At 36.8% G+C, this 18,619-nt stretch overlaps 1 protein-coding gene across 1 annotated transcript in view; it reads right to left on the bottom strand.

The window, feature by feature from the left end:
• ODAD2 (outer dynein arm docking complex subunit 2) overlaps nt 1–18,619 on the bottom strand; it is a 203,015-nt gene that overhangs the window by 84,893 nt on the left and 99,503 nt on the right. The window contains exon 15 of the mRNA XM_044678938.1: nt 7,864–7,978. Coding sequence (XP_044534873.1) covers nt 7,864–7,978 — 115 coding nt within the window. The remainder of the gene's footprint in view (nt 1–7,863; nt 7,979–18,619) is intronic.

Below are 18,619 nucleotides of genomic sequence, written 5' to 3' on the forward strand. Positions count from 1 at the left end.
AATGGAAGGGAAGGGAAGGGAAGGGAAGGGAAGGGAAGGGAAGGGAAGGGAAGGGAAGGGAAGGGAAGGGAAGGGAAGGGAGTGGAAGAAGAAGGGAAGGAGGAAGGGAAGGAGGAAGGGAGAGAGAGGAAGAAGGAATCTTGAAAGTAAAAAAAGCTGGCAGATAAATTTAAGATCTTTCTTAGAGTTGAAAAATTTAAGTTTCATTCTGGTTCTGTCTGACTTATGGTATAAAAATTCAATTTAATTAAACATCATTTATTAAGTCTCTTTTATACACAAATAAGATCTGTGATCAGTCCCTTGCACTATATTAACTGCTAGAGATTCAAAGATGAATATAAAACAGACTGGAACTTATATTCTATTTGAGCATTGTAGAGGAGAGATAAAATATGTAAAAAAAATAAGTATATACAAAATAAAATATGTAAAAAAATAAGTATATACAAAATGATCTCAGGAAGGGGAGTGAGGAGGAGATATAACTGGGGTGGGGAGGGGGGCTCTAAGAAAAGGCTTCCTGGACTGAAGAAGTAGTACCTGAGCTGAACCTTGGTAGGAGCCAGGATCTGAAGTAGATCTGAGGTTAGAGGGAACATCCCAGGTTTGCATGGAAAAGAGCCCTGTGCAAAGGCAAAGAGCTGGGGCAGGAGATAGCATGTAGAAATTGGGCATCAGCTTGTAGGCTAGTTTGAGAGAATGTCAGGATGAATGATAAGGCATGTCTGGAGAAGCAGATAAGAGTGTGAATGAGAGGATGCATTTCATTCTAAAGGTAATAGAGAATCGTTAAAACCTTTAGAACAGGGAAGGGAAATGGTCAGATTTGTGGGTTAGGAATATCAATTCAGCAGCTATGTGAAAGGTGGACTGGAGATGGTAGAGACAGAATTCCAGGAGTCCAGTCAGTAGAGCTAATCCAGTATTTCAAGTAAGAGGTGATGAGGATCTGAACCAGGTTAATGGCATTGACATAACTATGGCGTTGCTTTCTTCTGAGCTCCTTAGAGAGTCCTGAAACTGTCTCTTTACTTTGTCCTTGGCTCCTGACACAAACACTGCCATAGCTTTTCAACTGTTTACAAAGTTCAACATTTACAAAGTCTTTCTCTGGACTGGAGTGAGCAGAGAAAACAGGCTTTTTCTCCTCCTTCCTCTTCGTCTTCCCCTCACCAACAAAGCCATCCTCCACTGGACAGATCAGACCCTAGAATCAGGAGTGGTTTCCTGTTTTACCCAAGATCCATAGTGTGACCAATCCCAATACAGTTCTTGAAAAGGATTATTCATTTTACCCAGTGCTTTGAAGCACTCCAGTCCTTCCTAACTAATATGAATAGGTTATTCACACTCAGTTTATTGTCTTTGATTGAATGATTCAATCAAGATGCCAGCATCTAATAAAGGCAACTTGTTAATTACTCTAAGTCAGGTTGGGTCATTGGCTGCTTGATGCAGTTGACTACCAACTAATGACTTTAGGCAAGTCACTTAACCCCTCATCTGATTGGCCCAAATGGCCTCTCTGGTCTCTTTCTGCTCTAATTCGATGACCCATGAGTTACAAAATGTACTCATCACTTTTGACAATTCTATTGCTTATGAAGTAATGCTTTGAGTTGTAGCTTCCTTCTCAAGAACAAAGAATTTAATGCACAAACTGATTTTTTCATCAATCTCAGTCACGATCACATTCATCACTTCACAGACTACTAACGTTGAACACCTGTTTAACAACTGTGTTGCTATAGAGATTGCAGAAATGTGTTGGGTAATTTAGCATAAAAGAAATATGTCACTTCCTTATTTAAGTCTCCATCAGTTTCTGCAAGGCAGTTGTCCTCCAGCCAGACTTGCAGTTGATAAAAGATCCTCGTATAGCTCATCTTCAGAGGTCAAATCTGAAGGTCTCTGTCCCTTTCAGAGTTCTCAATAAAAGAGGCAACTTTCAAGTGCAAGGCTGAAAACCTTTAAAATGGGGAGCTTTTGAAATAAAACCACTTAGAAAAATATGCAGAGGCTCTTTTGTAGTTATGGTTCATGTCTGCTTGACCTTCTGTTCCCTAATTTTTGGCAGACCAAAGAATAATGAGTAGCTTTTTAATTGAAGCAGTAATCATTCCTGCTTGTTGTTAAATATTCTTTCACTATTAAAAATAAAACTGAATTGCATTAACTCTTCCGTTTTCTAACCATGTAAAGATTGGGACAAAGATATTAACTCAACAAATGTGACTTTTCCACTTAGTTTTCTTCTTTCTGATAAGGTTCAAATGTCTTTAATATGTTCATTTTAATTCAATTCAACAAGTATTTACCAACTTCGTGCAAGGTACCTATGAACTGGGAATACAAGGAGAAACACTACGTATTCCTTGAGTTTAAATTATGTCAGAAATATGTATATGGGAGGGATGGGGAATATTTGGGCAGGATGGCAGATGTTACCTAGTTAAGTCATCAGAGAAGCAAAGAAGAAATATAAACAAAGTGTTCTACAAAAACTTGAGGGCAGCTAGAACTCTTTCAACTGAGGGGATTCAAGAAAGGTTTCAGGGAGGCAATTACATTCAAACTAAGTTTTGAAGAAAGAAAAAGATTCTTCAAGATGCACATGAATAAGGAAGGCATTCCAGGCAGAAGGGACAGCCTATACAAATGTTCAGAGATAGGAAATGGCAGGTGGAATGCTGGAACAGCAAGTAGTCCAGCTTGACCAAAATGTGAAGTAATACGAAATAAAGCTGAAGAAACAGATTTTTAAGGTTTTCCTGTTGAAAAGTTGGGCCACTGCTGAAAAGCTTAGAATGCTTCAGCAGAAGAGGGGTCTCTTTATTTATTATTTATATACCAGTGATTCCAAAAGTGGGCACTACCACCCCCTGGTGGGTGCTGCAGCGATCCAGGGAAGCAGTGATGGCCACAGGAACATTTATCTTTCCTATTAATTGCTATTAAAATTTAAAAATAATTAATTTCCAGGGGGATAAGTAATATTTTTTCTGGAAAGGGGGTGGTAGGCCAAAAAAGTTTGGGAACCACTGGTGTATGCAAACATAAAGCAAATTCTGAATTTCAATGGTCATCAATTCCCTGAAAATAAGTCATTAGCTAAAAACTATATCCTAAAGCAAGTTACTAAAATGGCCTTCCCATTTAATCATAGAATGAATTACAGATTTATAGCTGCAGGTAATCTAATCCAATTACCTCCCCATACCCTCATTTTCTAGATAAGACAACCTGGGTTTTAAATGACTTTCCCAAGGTTACTCAGATAAGTTGGCAAAACCAAGATTTTAATTCATGGCCTCCGACTCTAAATCCAGAACTCTTTCCACTGCATCTTGCTGCTTTCCCCTTTTATTAGGATTTAGGTGACCAAAATAAAATGCCACAATAGTAATATTCTTCCCTTATTGCACATTCATGGATAGGCAGCTGTAATACTATTTCCCTGCAAGGAAAGTTATAATTATTCCACTAGACCTAATTACTTTGTCTTGTTTTGAATCAGTATGGCTGAAAGTTTTAACGCACATCCCCATTAACAATATGCTGAGTATAACATGTGTTTTAAGGGAATTTCCATGCCCACAACACATTTACACCACATGGACAAGTATTCATTACACCTTGGCCTCAGCAACATGTCTGACAATGCAGTGCTGAAACCCTGGAGTAACCAGTAACTTATTTGAACTCATATTGTCTTTCTTTTGCAGCGGTTTTAACTGTAATTGATAATGACAGATTTAATCATAACTACTGTCTCTACCATTAACACAAAGGAATTGACTTATTTCTCAAAATAGCTCCAAACCCTGGAGTTTCAAAGTCACTCAGCCTGAAATACCTTGCAAAAAGTTCCATGTAGGAAAAACAGTAAGCATGGAGCTGGGAGCTGGCTTCTTGCAGAATAACCATCTGTCTTGGATGGCCTGAAGGTGGAAGCCAAGTAATCCCATCTAGCTCTTATTCAAGCCAACAGATATTTATCAAGTGCCCACCATAAGCTCCTGGCTCACTCAGGAGGAGTAGATGACATGGTCCCTGCCTACTTGAAGCTTACAGTCTTGCTAAAGAGATTAGATTGACAAATATGGATCCATTAGATCACAATGTAAATCTGTATAAGTGGGGCAGATGGGAGGCTCAGTGGATAGAGTGCTAAGACTGGAGTTGGGAGGACCTGTTTTCAAATTTGACCTCAGGCATTTCCTGACTGTGTGACCCTGTGCAAGTCACTTATCCCATTTGCTTTAGCCCTTGCCCTTCTGTCCTAGACTTGTTATTACAACAGAAAGTAGGAGTTACTTTATTTAATTTTTAATATAAAAAAGGGCTGAACTGATTAGAATCATATGCCCAAATAATATAAAGGAGAAAGAGAAGAATGGGAAAGATAGAAATAATAGATGAGGAAAGGACGGTAAGAAGAATAGGATGGAAAGAATAGGAAAAATTATTCTCCAAAACACTATGGTGCAGTAGATAGTGTGTTAGACTTGAAATCAGAAAGACTTGAATTCAAATCATGCCTCAACTTATTAAATGTGTGTCCCTAGTCAAGTCACTTAACCTTTCTGGGCTCACTTTAATCTGCAAAAAATCAAGCAAAGTCTTTCAAAGGGACCTGGAAACTGAAGGGATTATTAGTGATTCTTCTGCAATGTAGTATACATTTCTTGAATTTAGAAAAACATCATGAAGACCAGGTTGTTTATTTTTTTAAAGCAACTGCTAACTATTGCTGAGAAGGAAAAATGCTTGTCACCAGCAAGACAATACAAATACTGGAGTATCAAAGATTGGGAAAAGATCATTTTTGCTGAAGAGACTCATTTTATTTTCATTCAAAGCTGTACCAGAATTGTTATGAGAAGAAGTCCAGGTAAGTCTAACTGAGTCTAGGAGAAATGATGATCTAGGCATCTACAAAAGACTGTAAAGCTTCCACTTCCCAAAAATGTTTAGGGGATCTTTATTTTTACTTCCAGTCCACCTGGAAGTCTTGCTCCCAGGAACAAACTAATGGCCTCTGATGGTTATATCAATATACTTGAAATTAGAATTATTCCAGATTTACAGAAATCCCAAAATGGAGACAGAATACTGCAATAGAAGCTTACATTATGCTACATGTTACAGAAGGTTAAGAAATATATTCATGAAATGGAGATAATCATAGCTCAGCAACCTGGGAATATAGCTGATTTAAATAAGTGCCATTAAAAACTTATGAGCTATAATTAAGTCTAGACTTAGAAAAACAGGCTGTTCATCAGATACCTTTAATATTCAATATGATAAAAATGTGGTTTCACTAGGCAGAATGAATGAATTTGTATCAAAGTCTTATGAACCCAAAGTAAAAACAAATGACTGAAACAAAAGAATATCTTTAAAGTTTTTTAAGGTTTAAAAAGTTTTAAGAGTTATTGTATGACAATAGATGTCATTATTTTATTTTGCCCCCAAGTAATTCTCATACTACTGTGCATGTTCTTGTTTTCATAGAGCCATTTTACCTGACTTCATCTGTTAAAGTACCCCCTCTTCTTCCTAACCTGGCCTATCAGGTGCTGAGGGGTGAGACTAGAGATGCCTTTGTCCAGCAATGATAAGGTGACACGGTTGCTGTGGAAACACTGGCAGATCAATTTCATTTTGCATCTCTTTTTGTTCTCTTTTGTTTCATCTTAAAATCCTTTTGGAACTGTTATGTCACAGCTGAGTCTCCTGCACAAGTTTCTGCAGTTCAAAGTACAGATGTTCCCCAATACTCCTTTTCACTGTCGGTAAGGTGATAATAATAATATTCAATCTGCTGCCATCCTCATCCATGCAGCTTGGCATATTGGTTTGTATTCTAAAATGGCACTGCCCTTGGTTTGCATGTCTCTCTTCCTTGCAAAGCAGCTATGTGTTCACCTTCTGAGGTACTATTTTAAATTATTGGGTATTATTTTAAATTTAAGTTTATTAAATCTTCTTTAGGAAATTATAATAATGTGGGGCAGCTAGATGGCTCACTGGATTGAGAGTCAGGCCTACAGATGCAAGGTCCTGGGTTCAAATCTGATTTCTCACACTTCCTGGCTGTGTGACCTTGGGCAAGTCACTTAACCCCCTTTGCCTAGCCTTTATCACTTTTCTGCCTTGGAACCAATGCACAATATTGATTCTAATATGGAAGGGTTACAATTTTTTTGAGAAATGATCGTAATCAATGTCTTATTGTTTACCTATTACTTATTTTTTCTGAGTCAACAGCTTATTTAAGACTGGAGAATAAAATCATAGATTCTATGGGATCAAATGAGGCTGTTTTGCAGACTTTGGAGATCACTGAGTCTACTCCTCTCATGTTACAAATGAGGAAACGGAGGCACAAAGAAGCCAAATGACTTGCTCAGGGTCACACAGTTAATAAAAGAGAGGATTTGAATGCAGGTCTTCCTAACTCCAAGGCCAGTTACACCACATAGCCTTTGTAGGTCAGAATGAAGTAGCTGTAATTATGTACATTATTGTCTTTTTAACTACATTTAGAAATGACTTCCATGTCTGTAACCAGTCATTTTTCTGTCTAAGGGAAGGGCTATTTAACTGTTTGTGATGTTGTTTGATGCTCACCATATTTAGTGCTTTCTAACTCTCTTCTTGAAGAAAATATTCATGATATTCAATCTTGAGGTGTCTAAATTTACTAGCCTTTGGTCTCTTTTATGTCTTGATTCTGAACCAAATTTCCTAAAATCTTTTTCAAACTCCTTCTCCATGCCTACCCACACACTGAACTTACAGAAGTATCAAGGTACATGGTGGATTAGTTAGGAGAATCTTGTTAAGTTCTTCAATGAGTTTTTTTTTCTACTTATTCAAATTCCATAACAGCCATTGGAGCACAAACTGCTGTTATCTTCATTGTGGTCCCTTTATTTATACTTATTCTGAGCAAGGTCAAGTGAGATGACTGAATTTCTTATTTTTTAACACTCCATTTTTTGTCTCTCCAAGGACCAAGGACCCGTGAACCAGTTTTTTTAGCTAAACTACAATTTCCTTGTCTCTTCTAGTTTCCTTTACAGCGAGAATGTCACAATTGGCATAGCTCAGGTTCTCCAGTAGTATATTAACTTATTGGTCATTGAACAAGGGTTAATACCTAAATTTATATATATATATATATATATATATATGAGAAGTCTAAAAATGTTATTCTTATTTAGCAGCTTCTCTCTCTCCCACCTCAACTCCCCTCCCTACCTTTTTCTGCCTCTTGGTTATTATTACTGTAGAAGTAAATAATCTACAGTAACGAGGGCCATTTTGGTTTGTAATTCATTTCATGAGTAACCAAGGTTAAGGAATTCTTCACTTAGGGACCGTTCTACTGCTGAGTCACTTCACACTTAGCCAGATCCATCAAGAGGATCTTGAACAAAGTACAGTTAATATAGATTTGTTAAATTTCAGAATTGGCTGTCTAAAACCATTAAAAATGTTACATTTACTTTTTTTCTATGAGACCAATATTAGCAAGAAAATATTTAGAATGGTGTTTAGAGGTCTGCTAAATTTATTATTAAAATATATATCCTTTAAACGTAAGATGTACAAATGAAAGGAAAAGCTGACTACAGTGACAAGGTAATAAGGATCTTAAAGGGATCTCCCTTGGGATATAAAAAAAATAAAAGCAAAAATAGTGGAATTGACTAAGTAGGTTGAGAAGGCTTTTTATAGTAATAGTAAGTCATGAGACAGAAAAACAACAAGTTTAAAGTGATTCTAGACACAGTAAGATAGAGAAAGTATTAGATTTACTTGCATTTGTAACATCTACTCACTCACCTTTGCATTTTCAATGCAGGGACAGAGAGCCCAAGCAGCACTGGCCTTAACATCTGGATGAGGATTTTTCAGCAAGGACCATAACAAGCGGACTCCATCTAAGCGATCAATTATCCTGTTAGGTAAACAATATTAAAGGTATACACCTTAATGGCAGGTAAAATGCGTAACTAAAATGAAATGCTGTTAATGTATATAGCTTTCATGCAAAACGAAGTGAGCAAAACAAGGATAGGAATTCACATGAGGACAATAACAAAGAATTAAAGTTCTGATCAATGCAGAGCCCAACCACTCTTCTAGAGGACTGATAATGAAGAATGTTACCCAGCTCCTGAATGAGTGCTGGTAGACTAAATATGAAGAATGGCACATATATCCTCGGCCAATGTGGGAATTTGTTTTGCCTGATTATGCATATTTCTTACAAAGGTTTTGCCTTTTTTTTTTTCCAGTGGGAAAGAGGCAGGAAGATCGGAAGGAGAGAAAACAAATGCCTCTTAGTTTAAACAAGACTTAATTTAAAAGAAACACAAGAGAATCCCCATGTTTCGTTAATAAGGCACATTTAAACTCAATTTTAAAATATGAAGAACGGAATCATGTCAGTATCAGCCCAGTGATTTCTACACTAAACTTGGGACATAGAAAGCAAACTGCATGATAACCATGTGACTTTGTAATAAGCTACGTGCAAACTGAAACCCCAATTCAAACATACTGGTTTCTTTCATATAGTAACAACTAAATACTTTCCAAAACAAATATTTATGCCAAAAAAACTATGTACTTAGCTATTTTATTTGGTCTGTGTTTAATGTATTTACCTTACTGTATGACATATTTTAAACTCCTACAGTTTTAATCTAGCATTAGGAATTAAAATCGTCACACCACAGTGCACCCTTTGTTGGGCATGAATAACACGTAACTTGTTTCCCATGTGTTCCCTTACCAACAAGACTAACATTGAATACTGTGTTATAATTACTTAAACACACTGTAATCAAAGTATCTTCATGACTAGCCGAAAAATGAATTATCATCAGAGTCATCTCTACGCCATCTGTCTTATGTTTATATATCAATCAGTCTAGGGGATCCTGACTTCACATTAGGGTCCACTGAGTGCTTCAAATTGAGAGGAAGGCCAAACAAAACTTAATATCCTTTACAAACATGGCTTTGTTCAGAAAGATACATTAAACTCAAAGCAGATGAAATGAAGATAATGGAAATCAAACTTTCTTTGAATTTTAACCTCAAGTTGAAGTTTAATTATATGAAGTATTTAACCATGAACACAATATGTATTATTAACATACAGTGTAATGCAGATTCGGTCTCAGAAATTAATGCAAAAACATCTACTTCCCCCTTGATTGTGAGAGATGTGCTTGCCAGCAAAATGTATTATTCTCAAAGCTCCAAGGAGAAAATCACTTTTGCACATCCTCATAAAACAATCAATGTGTCCTATCACATGATGGCTGTAGCATTTAAAAAAAAATCAAACAAACCCTGAAGGCATTCATTTTTTTAAAAGCATGAAAAATATCTCTGGTTTGTTTCAGAAGAGTGGATTTATTGACTTCAGAGAGCTGATAGTGAAACAGACCTCTGTCCTCAGCAGGAGGTGATGGACTGTGGCAACAGAAGGAGGCTTATTTTGTTAAGTCAAACATATTCCTTTATGAAACTTTTTTTGCTATTGTTCATGAAGGACAATTCTGTTGGGACTGGTGATTCCATTGGAAAAGATGAAGATTTTTAAAAGCATCAATTAAAAAAACTATTTTCTTAAAGGAGTAGATTCAGGTTGAGATTTAATAAAAGCCTTCCCTCGAAACCAGAGATTATCTGTCAGGTGCCACTTTACAATAAGTATTAGGGTGGGTGGAGACTTTTTGATGTCGATTTACATTATAAAAAATGTAAAGACACACACCTGGACACTTCATGATTAAACATATAAATTAAATGTTTGAATAAAAATGGCCATTGGGCCACAAACACTGCTGAAAAGATACTCACTGCCAAAGTCTGATTCTTTACACGACTAGGTCCCAGTTAGTGCCAATAATGAATCCCATTAGATGGTCATATTATTCAAATTCACACTGCTCATTTCCACTGGACTAGACCAATGATAAGATTTTACATATAATTATAACTTCAAAAGGTATGAATTCATATAATATGATTACTTCCTGGTATTCATTATTCCCAATAATCTGGATCTCACTCATCTCTAGCTATAATTATATGCATATTGTCTTGGAATTATAATGAATACAAGTCCAGCCCACCTAGTCAAAAATTCAGTGCTACAATTTACATGTAGCTGGCTAAAGAGAATATGAAGTTTTCTTTTGGGATTATGGTCCTTTAGGGAAGCAAACCTCTCAGAAAAGTTAGGAAAAATCACAGATTTTCCTTTGTACAATGAAACAAAATGAGCAAGAATTCCCACTTAACAAACAGTCATCTATTTGGAATTATTTGCCTCTAGATAAAATCTTTAGGAAATCCTTTTAGTCTTAGTTGTTTTGTTTTTTTAAATAAGTAAATCTCTGAGGGTTTTTCTTCCTCCACTTGTCTAGTTTCAAGGTTTAAAAAAAAGTTATTCAGACATGAGCTGTTCTTGATGAAGTCATGCTGATTTTTAGTGTTCACTGCTTCTCTTTCTACGTGTGCACAAAACTTCCTCTTAATAATGTATTTTAGAATTTTCCCAGAAATCTCAAAATCACTGGTTTATATTTTATAGAAATGGTCTTCTCCCACTTCAAAAAAATTGTTGGGACAACATTTGCCCTTCTGCAGTGCTACAATGCTAATAATGGCTCAACAATTACATCTACCAATTCTTGAAATACCCTAGGATCTATTTTGTCCAGGCCTGGTGACTTAAATCCATAAAGGAAAGCTAAATACTGTGTATCTCTTCATTTATCTTGGGTTGTTTAACTACCTGTTAACCATTTTAATTCTCTCTTTTCCAATCCAATGTCTTTCTCCTTGCAAATGAAAACAGAAAGAGTTGAAACATTCAGTCTTCTCAGTTTCATTATCATCATTCTACTCCACCAGAGCATCAGTCCTATTCCTTTTTTTTGATCCTCTACTTGCCTCCAACATATTTAAAACAGCAACAACAACAATCTTTAAAAATTTTAAGTACTGATGGGTAACTCCAGCTCATTCTGAGTTTGCTGATCTTGACATAGTTTTTATTTTTTATAAGAATCTACTCTTTACATTTATTTCCAGTTCCTTGCCCATGCTTTCATTCTACAATACAGTTTTTTACAAATCTGCCTAGGCTAAATTCCCCTCGAGTCCACGTTAATCCTAGCTTCCCTTACTTATATGCTATGCATTAGAATAATTTCTGTTTTGGTCTTCATCCTTCTTGGGCTGACTATCTCTTCAATTTACTGGGCCATTGAATCCTAACTATCCTTATTCTGAATCCTTTGAAAACTGCTTCCCCTTCCTCCTTGTTCCTCTGAATATAGGATTCATGTCTGACTATATCTACCTTTGCTCTCACTCTTCACTAATGAACTCTTAAGAGGGAGCTGTCCCTTGGTTTCAAGTCTCTTGCCATTTCTGTTACACTAACCAGTTCTTCTAAATTGGTCAGTTATCAGGCTCAGAAGAGTGGTTCCCCTTCTTGCTTTCTCCAACTTTTGGAAGATGAAATTATCATCATATTGGTGGGATTTGAACCTGTCTCCAGGGCCAACAATGCTCTTTCCACTTTGCAATTTTGGTCATATTAAGATTCATAAAGTTTCAAAGTAATTCTTTATTATTTATTTATTATTCTTGTCAGTTCTTTTGCTCTTGGCAGAGAATTCCAACTGTTATCAAGAGAGTTAAAAGTTCCCTGTCACTGCAGTATCATGTTTCCATGCCAGATTTATAATCAATTTCCCAAGTTCCTCTTTTAATTCCTTTCTGTCCACTTGATCTATCATAAACCTCAAGAACTATGTCACTTGTCCACTGATATTCACCCAAATGCTCTCTTCAATTCTTCCTTTGGATTTCTTATTCTCTTGATGTGAATATAACTCCATATATAATGCTGTTTTATTCTTACCCCTTTATCTATTACTTCTTATAAGGCATACTCTTCTTCCAGTTCTACATTCCAGACATAAGTTGCATCCCAGCATGCTTTAGTAATACCTACAAAATCAAAATTTCCCTTGTATTAAGCTCTTTATTTCACCCTTTTAGATGAGTAGGAAGACCTAGATTCAGATCTGTAAGATTTAAATTAATTTCCAGTAACTCCAAGTATTATATTTTATAAGATTTATTAGTAATCACTTGAAGTAGAAGAAATAACAGAACAAAAGTTTAAAAAGCCTGAAAAAAACACGTGGATAAAATTCTCCTGCCTGGCTCTCACCCAACCTCCATAGCCACGTTCCGGGAAGCAGAGAGTGAGGGGCAGAACTACACCAAAATATATTCTCCCTATGTTAGCATGCAACTAAATACATAAATGGGATGCTGGGAAAGAGAGTAATGGGGAGCAAATTCTAAATACACAAATCCTATATTAGACACTTCCAGCTGTATGACCCTAAACAAAGCAAATAATTTCTATATACTAAGACATCAGTATAATAAAAGGGTTGGAGACTTGATGACCTCTAAAATTCCTTCCAACTTTAAAACTATGATCTGGTGATCTATATATTGCAAATGGGTAAGCAGACATCTGAGGCCATAAATTTTATTAACTGGTTCCCATCTTGAATGAATTATTGGTCCCTTCTTTTCTTCCCTTTGTTGTAGCTCTTAGTCTCCATGGTACCAAGCCAAGGTCACAGATGGCTTGGCCAAGGTTCTACCCATTGCAGAACTGAGGACCTGACCTAACTGCTATCAGAGGTCCCGTGTTTGAATCCTGATTGTTATTTACTATCTTGTGCAACTTTTGGGTTAGTCACCAAGTCCTCAATTTCCCTAACCCTAAAATAAAAATTAGACCAAACCATTTCCTACAGTCTCTTCCATATCTAAATCTTATAATCCTATATATGTAGACTTCAAGATCCTTAATGTCATCATTTATCTATTGTACCATACTTTGGAATTAATTCTGGTATTAAAAAAATCTCCTATCTCTCCCCCCCACACACACCCTGCCATGCCTGGAATGTTCTTCCCCTTCAACTCCACCACCTGGCTTTCTTCAAGACTCAGTTCCATTATCACCTTCTGCAACAGGACTTTCCTGATTTTCTATCCTTTGAAACCCAAATACTGTTAATCTCTGAGATTACCTACCATTTATGCTCTATTATCTGTATGTACATCCAGCTGGGTGGCACCATAGTGCATAGAGTGCCAAGCCTGGAGACAGGAAGACTCATCTTCATAAGTTCAAATCTGGTCCTGGACATTTATGAACTGTGTGACCCTGGGTAAGTCACTTAACATTGTTTGCCTTAGTTTCCTCATTTGTAAAATGAACTGGAGAAAGAAATGGCAAACCACTCTTTGCCAGGAAAAAAAAAACTCCAAATTGGTCTCAAAGAGTCAGATGCAACTGAAATGACTAAGCAGCGTCGTCATTTGTATGTTGTTTCCCCTACTAGACCATGAGTTCTTAGAGGGCAGGGACTGTGTTTCTGCCTTTTTCTCTTTAGCATTTAGCACAGTGCCTAAAACATAGCAACTTCATTAAAATTCTTATTAATGAAGAAGACAATGATGATGAATTAAATTTAATTGAACCATCTTGTAGGTGGCTTATCTTAGAGCCACCTACCTTTCACTAATGCAGCAGAATTACTTTGAAGTTTTATGAATCTTAATATGACCAAAATTGCAAAGTGGAAAGCATTATTGGCCCTGGAGACAAGTTCAAATCCCACCCATATGATGATAATGTGTGTGACTCTGGGCAAATCATTTAATTTTTCTGGGCCCTGGTTTCCTTACCTGTAAAACGTGGGTGCTGTTCTAGATGGTCCTTCCAACCCTGGTCCTACACTCTCTACACCATACGGTGTCCATTATCAGAAGTTATTTATTTGTTTTGATTAGCATCTTACTCTGAATTTATTTATAGAAGTACTCTAGTTAATCCTGTGGTTATAGTCACTTAGTAATGCATTTTACAATAATTTGTTGATGTTACAAAGGCAAAAGTAAACTATTTATTTAGAGATCTCCAACTTCGCCATAGCAATCACCACTCAGCCCAGTGGCTAGGAGAACCATTCTAAGTTACATAAACACAGTTTCAGTTTCTAGTGGCAACCAAAATTTTATCTATTGCAAACTGATTTTGATTGATAATTTCCATTGCTCTAAACTACTAAAACGAACCCAAAAAAATGAGGCAGCTGTTTGTTATATTCTTCAATCCTTTTCATTACACTAACATTCATCAGAACCCGTTAAGAAGTCTGGCTGGGTCTTTTGCCAAGCTCAACCACATATACAAAAGTAAACAAACAGTGTTGTACTAAACTCCACATCGTGTGCTCTGGTAAGATTGTGGGGTTGAATTCTGGCCCTGTTGACATGACTATTCTGAAACCACAATTTTACATGTTTTAAAAAATGTTCACAATATTTGCTGCAAACTGCACCGATAAATAGTATTATATGACAATGGCTCAGACTACATGTGGTTAGCTAAAGAGAGTATAAAGCTCTTCTTAAACCTCAACATTAGGAAATGGAAGTAAAATCCATATGTTCTGAAATCAAGAAGCAAAGTTGAAAAAAAAAAAGGGGGCTGAGGGAAGAAATTAATGCCAGACTTGTATGATCATCACTAAGCGAAAAAGTATGATTAGAAAATAACTTCCTTCAAAAGAAGCCTCAGAGGTTTTATATGGCATCTCTAAGCACTATTCTGAAAAAGAGACCAAGTTCGGAGTAAGTTTTGGTTAGCCACTCCAGGGAATCATGAAATTCAAATCTGTCACAAAAGTCTAGGGTCTTGGCAGAGTTTAAAAAATAAAACAAAGCCAAAAAGGAGTTGATCCTTTTATAAGATCTTTAGATTTCCAGCAAGAAAGAACTTTCTGGAATCTTCTAGTTCAATCCTTACATTTTATAGATGAAGCTACTGAGGTCCAAGGGGAAGTGGAACGAGAGCCAGGTCTGGAGTCAAGAATACCTGAGTTCAAATGCAACCTCAGATACTTACTACCTATGTGCTCTGGGTATATCACTTTACTCTATTTGCCTCAGTTTCCTCATCCATAAAATGAGCTAGAGAAGGAAATGGTAAACCACTCTGGCATCTATGCCAAGAAGACTCCAAAATGGGATCACCGAGTCAAACACAACTAAAAAACAACTGAATAACAAAAACTGAGACCCAAAAAGAAATAATTTGCTCAAGACCAAACAGCTATTGAGCAGCACAGCTAGAATTCAAAACTAATTCTTCTGACTTTAATATACTTTCATAGGATCAAAGATTTGAACCCTGAAAGGGACCCCTATGGATGGAATTCAAACTCCTCATTTAATAGATGAGAAAACCCAGAGAAAGTAAATGGTTTAACAAAGATCATAAAGCTAGCAAATATCTGAGAAAGGATTAGAACACAGATATTTCTGATAAGTCCAGCACTCTAATGTAAGATCATAATCATAGATTTAGAGCTGGGGAAATTTGTAGCCATTTTTCAGACGAGAAAATTAAGGCCCAAAGATACTAGGTAACTTCCTCAAGGTCATATAAGTAGTCATTGGGAGGGCTGGGATTCTAATCAGGCCCAGGATTTGAACCAAAATCCTCTAAATTTAAAGTGTGTATCTTTTCTACTTCTCCTGCTGCCTTCCTTCCCAGGACTTCCTAACCACTATGTTATTGGTCAAACTCAAAAAGAGATGTATCCCTGGAGCCATATATTATATAGCATTTTTACTTATTTTTAAAAATATTTCCCAATTACATTCCAATAGGGTGTAGGCCACCCTTCTGGGGCTACATTCAGATGTGTTGTAGGTCTAATGTGGTCCCATTAGGGCAGGTTTGAGAATCATTAACAGAGATGGTCATTAAGTCTTGGGAGCCAATGAGATCACCAAGGGAAGTAGTATAGAGCAAGAAAAAAAGAGGGTGCAGGACAGAACTCTGAGGGACACCTATGGCTAAAAGATGTGATCTGGAGGAGGATCTAGCAAAGGAAACAGTCCAGTAAGAGGAGAAGGAGAGAAATGGTGTCCCAAGAACCTGGAGAGAAGAGAGTTTCAAGGAGGAGAGGGTGAATTAAACACACCAAACTGGTAACCACTACAATGTACAGGTATACAGTTTAAAGCTGGTTTATATAGTATTTCTTTAGGTCCTAGATCAGAAACCTGTCCCCTTCTAATATTAATTCAATGGGAAAGTCACTGACATCATTCCTCCTTACAATAAGAGCAATGGACTTGGGAGTCAACCACTAGTTCTACAACAAGTCAACCCTGTTTGCCTCAGTTTCCTCATCTGTAAAACAAGAATAGTTATAGTACCTACCCTAAAGAGTTAAGAGAGTCAAATAAGAAAATATATATAACACTCTGCAAACTAAATTAAAGTATTATTATTACAGTGTCTTCCAGAAACTCAGCCCACCAGAAGTAGAAAAACTACCTGCAAATCTATGAATTCTCTAACATGATGGGCACTTATTAACTAAATCAGACAAGCATTTATAATGCTCCTTCTGTGCTAACTAAACTCCAGGAAAGCAGAATCCAAAAAACTGAAATAGTTCCTGCCCTCCAGGATCTTACCTTTTACTGATAAGAACTAATGAAAATTAGGAATAACATCATCTGATAAAGGATACTAGCCAGCAGGAGATCAAAATCAAAATAGACCTCAGAATTGCCAATATACCCTTAGAAAATTCCTTTCCCAGGAGAGAGAAATCTATCAGTTAGTCAGTCAATATACATTTATTATGTGTCAGATATTGTGATAAGTGTTGGAACAGAAAGAGCAGCAGGACACCATCCCTGCTCTCGGGGTGCTTATAGTCTAATAGGGGTGAGAGCATGCCAGCAAGCTGTATGTGTGGAAAATTAGGAGTAATCACTAGCATTAAGGGGGATTAAGAAAGACCAGTGTCCAAGCCTATGCAGATTCAGAGTCATACAAAAAACACAGCACAAATTTCAAAAACTGCCCAAGGGAAAACTGGGACCCACCAGCAAGCTGCCCATTTTCCCCCAAAGGAAAGGCTTGGTGAGAAGTGGAGAGATGTTTGCCCTGTCTAAATAGCCTTAACGAGAGTCCTCTGCTATGCTTACAGGCACTTTGCTTCTCTGCTCATCAAGCCACAAAGACAATTAGAACAGGAGGTTTGTGGGTGGCAGAACACTTGACTGATGACAAACTGGTCAGAATGCATGTATAAAGATAATAATAGGGAATCATTATTTAACACCTTACAGTGGGCACTGATCATGAGATGAGGCTTCCTGCAGTTAATGTTTGTAGACAATTTTTAAAATTGTGACCCTTATCCTCCCCTCCCACAATCCTCCCATTTCTGAATAACTTTATGTCTATAGAATGCTCTCCTTGTAACTATCCTGAGACATGGGTCTTATTGTGCCTATTTCCGAAATGGGGAGAATGAAGTTCAAAGACTTAAGTCTTTGTAGAAGTGGTTTGTCAATGAGGAGTTGTTTGGGGTGGGGGGGAGAGTCAGATGTCATGGATATTAAAGAGGAGAAAACTATTTAGGTGCCGACTGGCTATGATATTTGTGATATGCCTGTGAATCTAGGACCAAGCAGGACCAGAAAGTAATGAATTTGAGGAGGTGATTAGGCTTGGCTTGAGAGAGAGAGAGAGAGAGAAAGAGAGAGAGAGAGAGAGAGAGAGAGAGAGAGATATCCATTATCAGTCACAAGCAGAGGAGTGACTTGATAATATTTTATTTTAGGAAGATAATTTTTCCAGTAGTGTGCAAGATAGATTGAAGGGGAAATGGAAGAGAGGGAGGGAGGACAGCTAGGAGAAAAATGCAAAAATTGAAGTAGGAAATGAAAAGGATGGAAATAGTTGGCATTGAGAAAAAAAAGAACAAAGATCCAAATGACATTTCAAAGGAAGAATTGACAAGATTTGGCAATCAACTATAGAAGACTGGTGAAAGAGAGGCAGAAGTCAGAGATAATCAGAATGCTTTGAGCCTAGAACCTTGACAAATCATGGAACAGAAAAGAAAAGAGATGGGGAGGCTGAGAAAGGAGCCAGTGGGATGATAGTCTGGTTTTAGACTACATAGTGTTTGGAGGGATCACATCATATCAATGCAGCCATAGCAAGTTTATGAAAAAGAGAATAGCTAAAGGATAAAATGTGAAATGTGAAAATAAGGAAGACTACTCTTCATACAAAACAAATAAGAGGCATATAATACTTGATGATCACGGGAAACCCAGAGAGGCCATTTATACTGCTTCCATGGAAATATGACCAATTCAAAAGAAAGGTCTGCCAGCCACCGAAGCCAGCTCCTTTCTCATGTGAATGAAATATAGCTTTTAAAATTTTTTTCTTAAAACAAATCCAGTGAAAAAAAAAGTATGCTATAGCAGCATAATTATCTTGAAAACCACAAAAGCCAGGAAATTTGGGGTTATAGGATCCATGGTGATTTTTAATTCTATCCTTATACATAATTATGAAAAAGGAATATTTTATTACATGATCATGTAACACTGGTCATGAAAAGTTTAAGAAATATTTTATAAATAT

Source organism: Gracilinanus agilis, chromosome 5 (genome assembly GCF_016433145.1).
Source record: "Gracilinanus agilis isolate LMUSP501 chromosome 5, AgileGrace, whole genome shotgun sequence".
In the NCBI taxonomy this organism is placed as follows: domain Eukaryota; kingdom Metazoa; phylum Chordata; class Mammalia; order Didelphimorphia; family Didelphidae; genus Gracilinanus; species Gracilinanus agilis.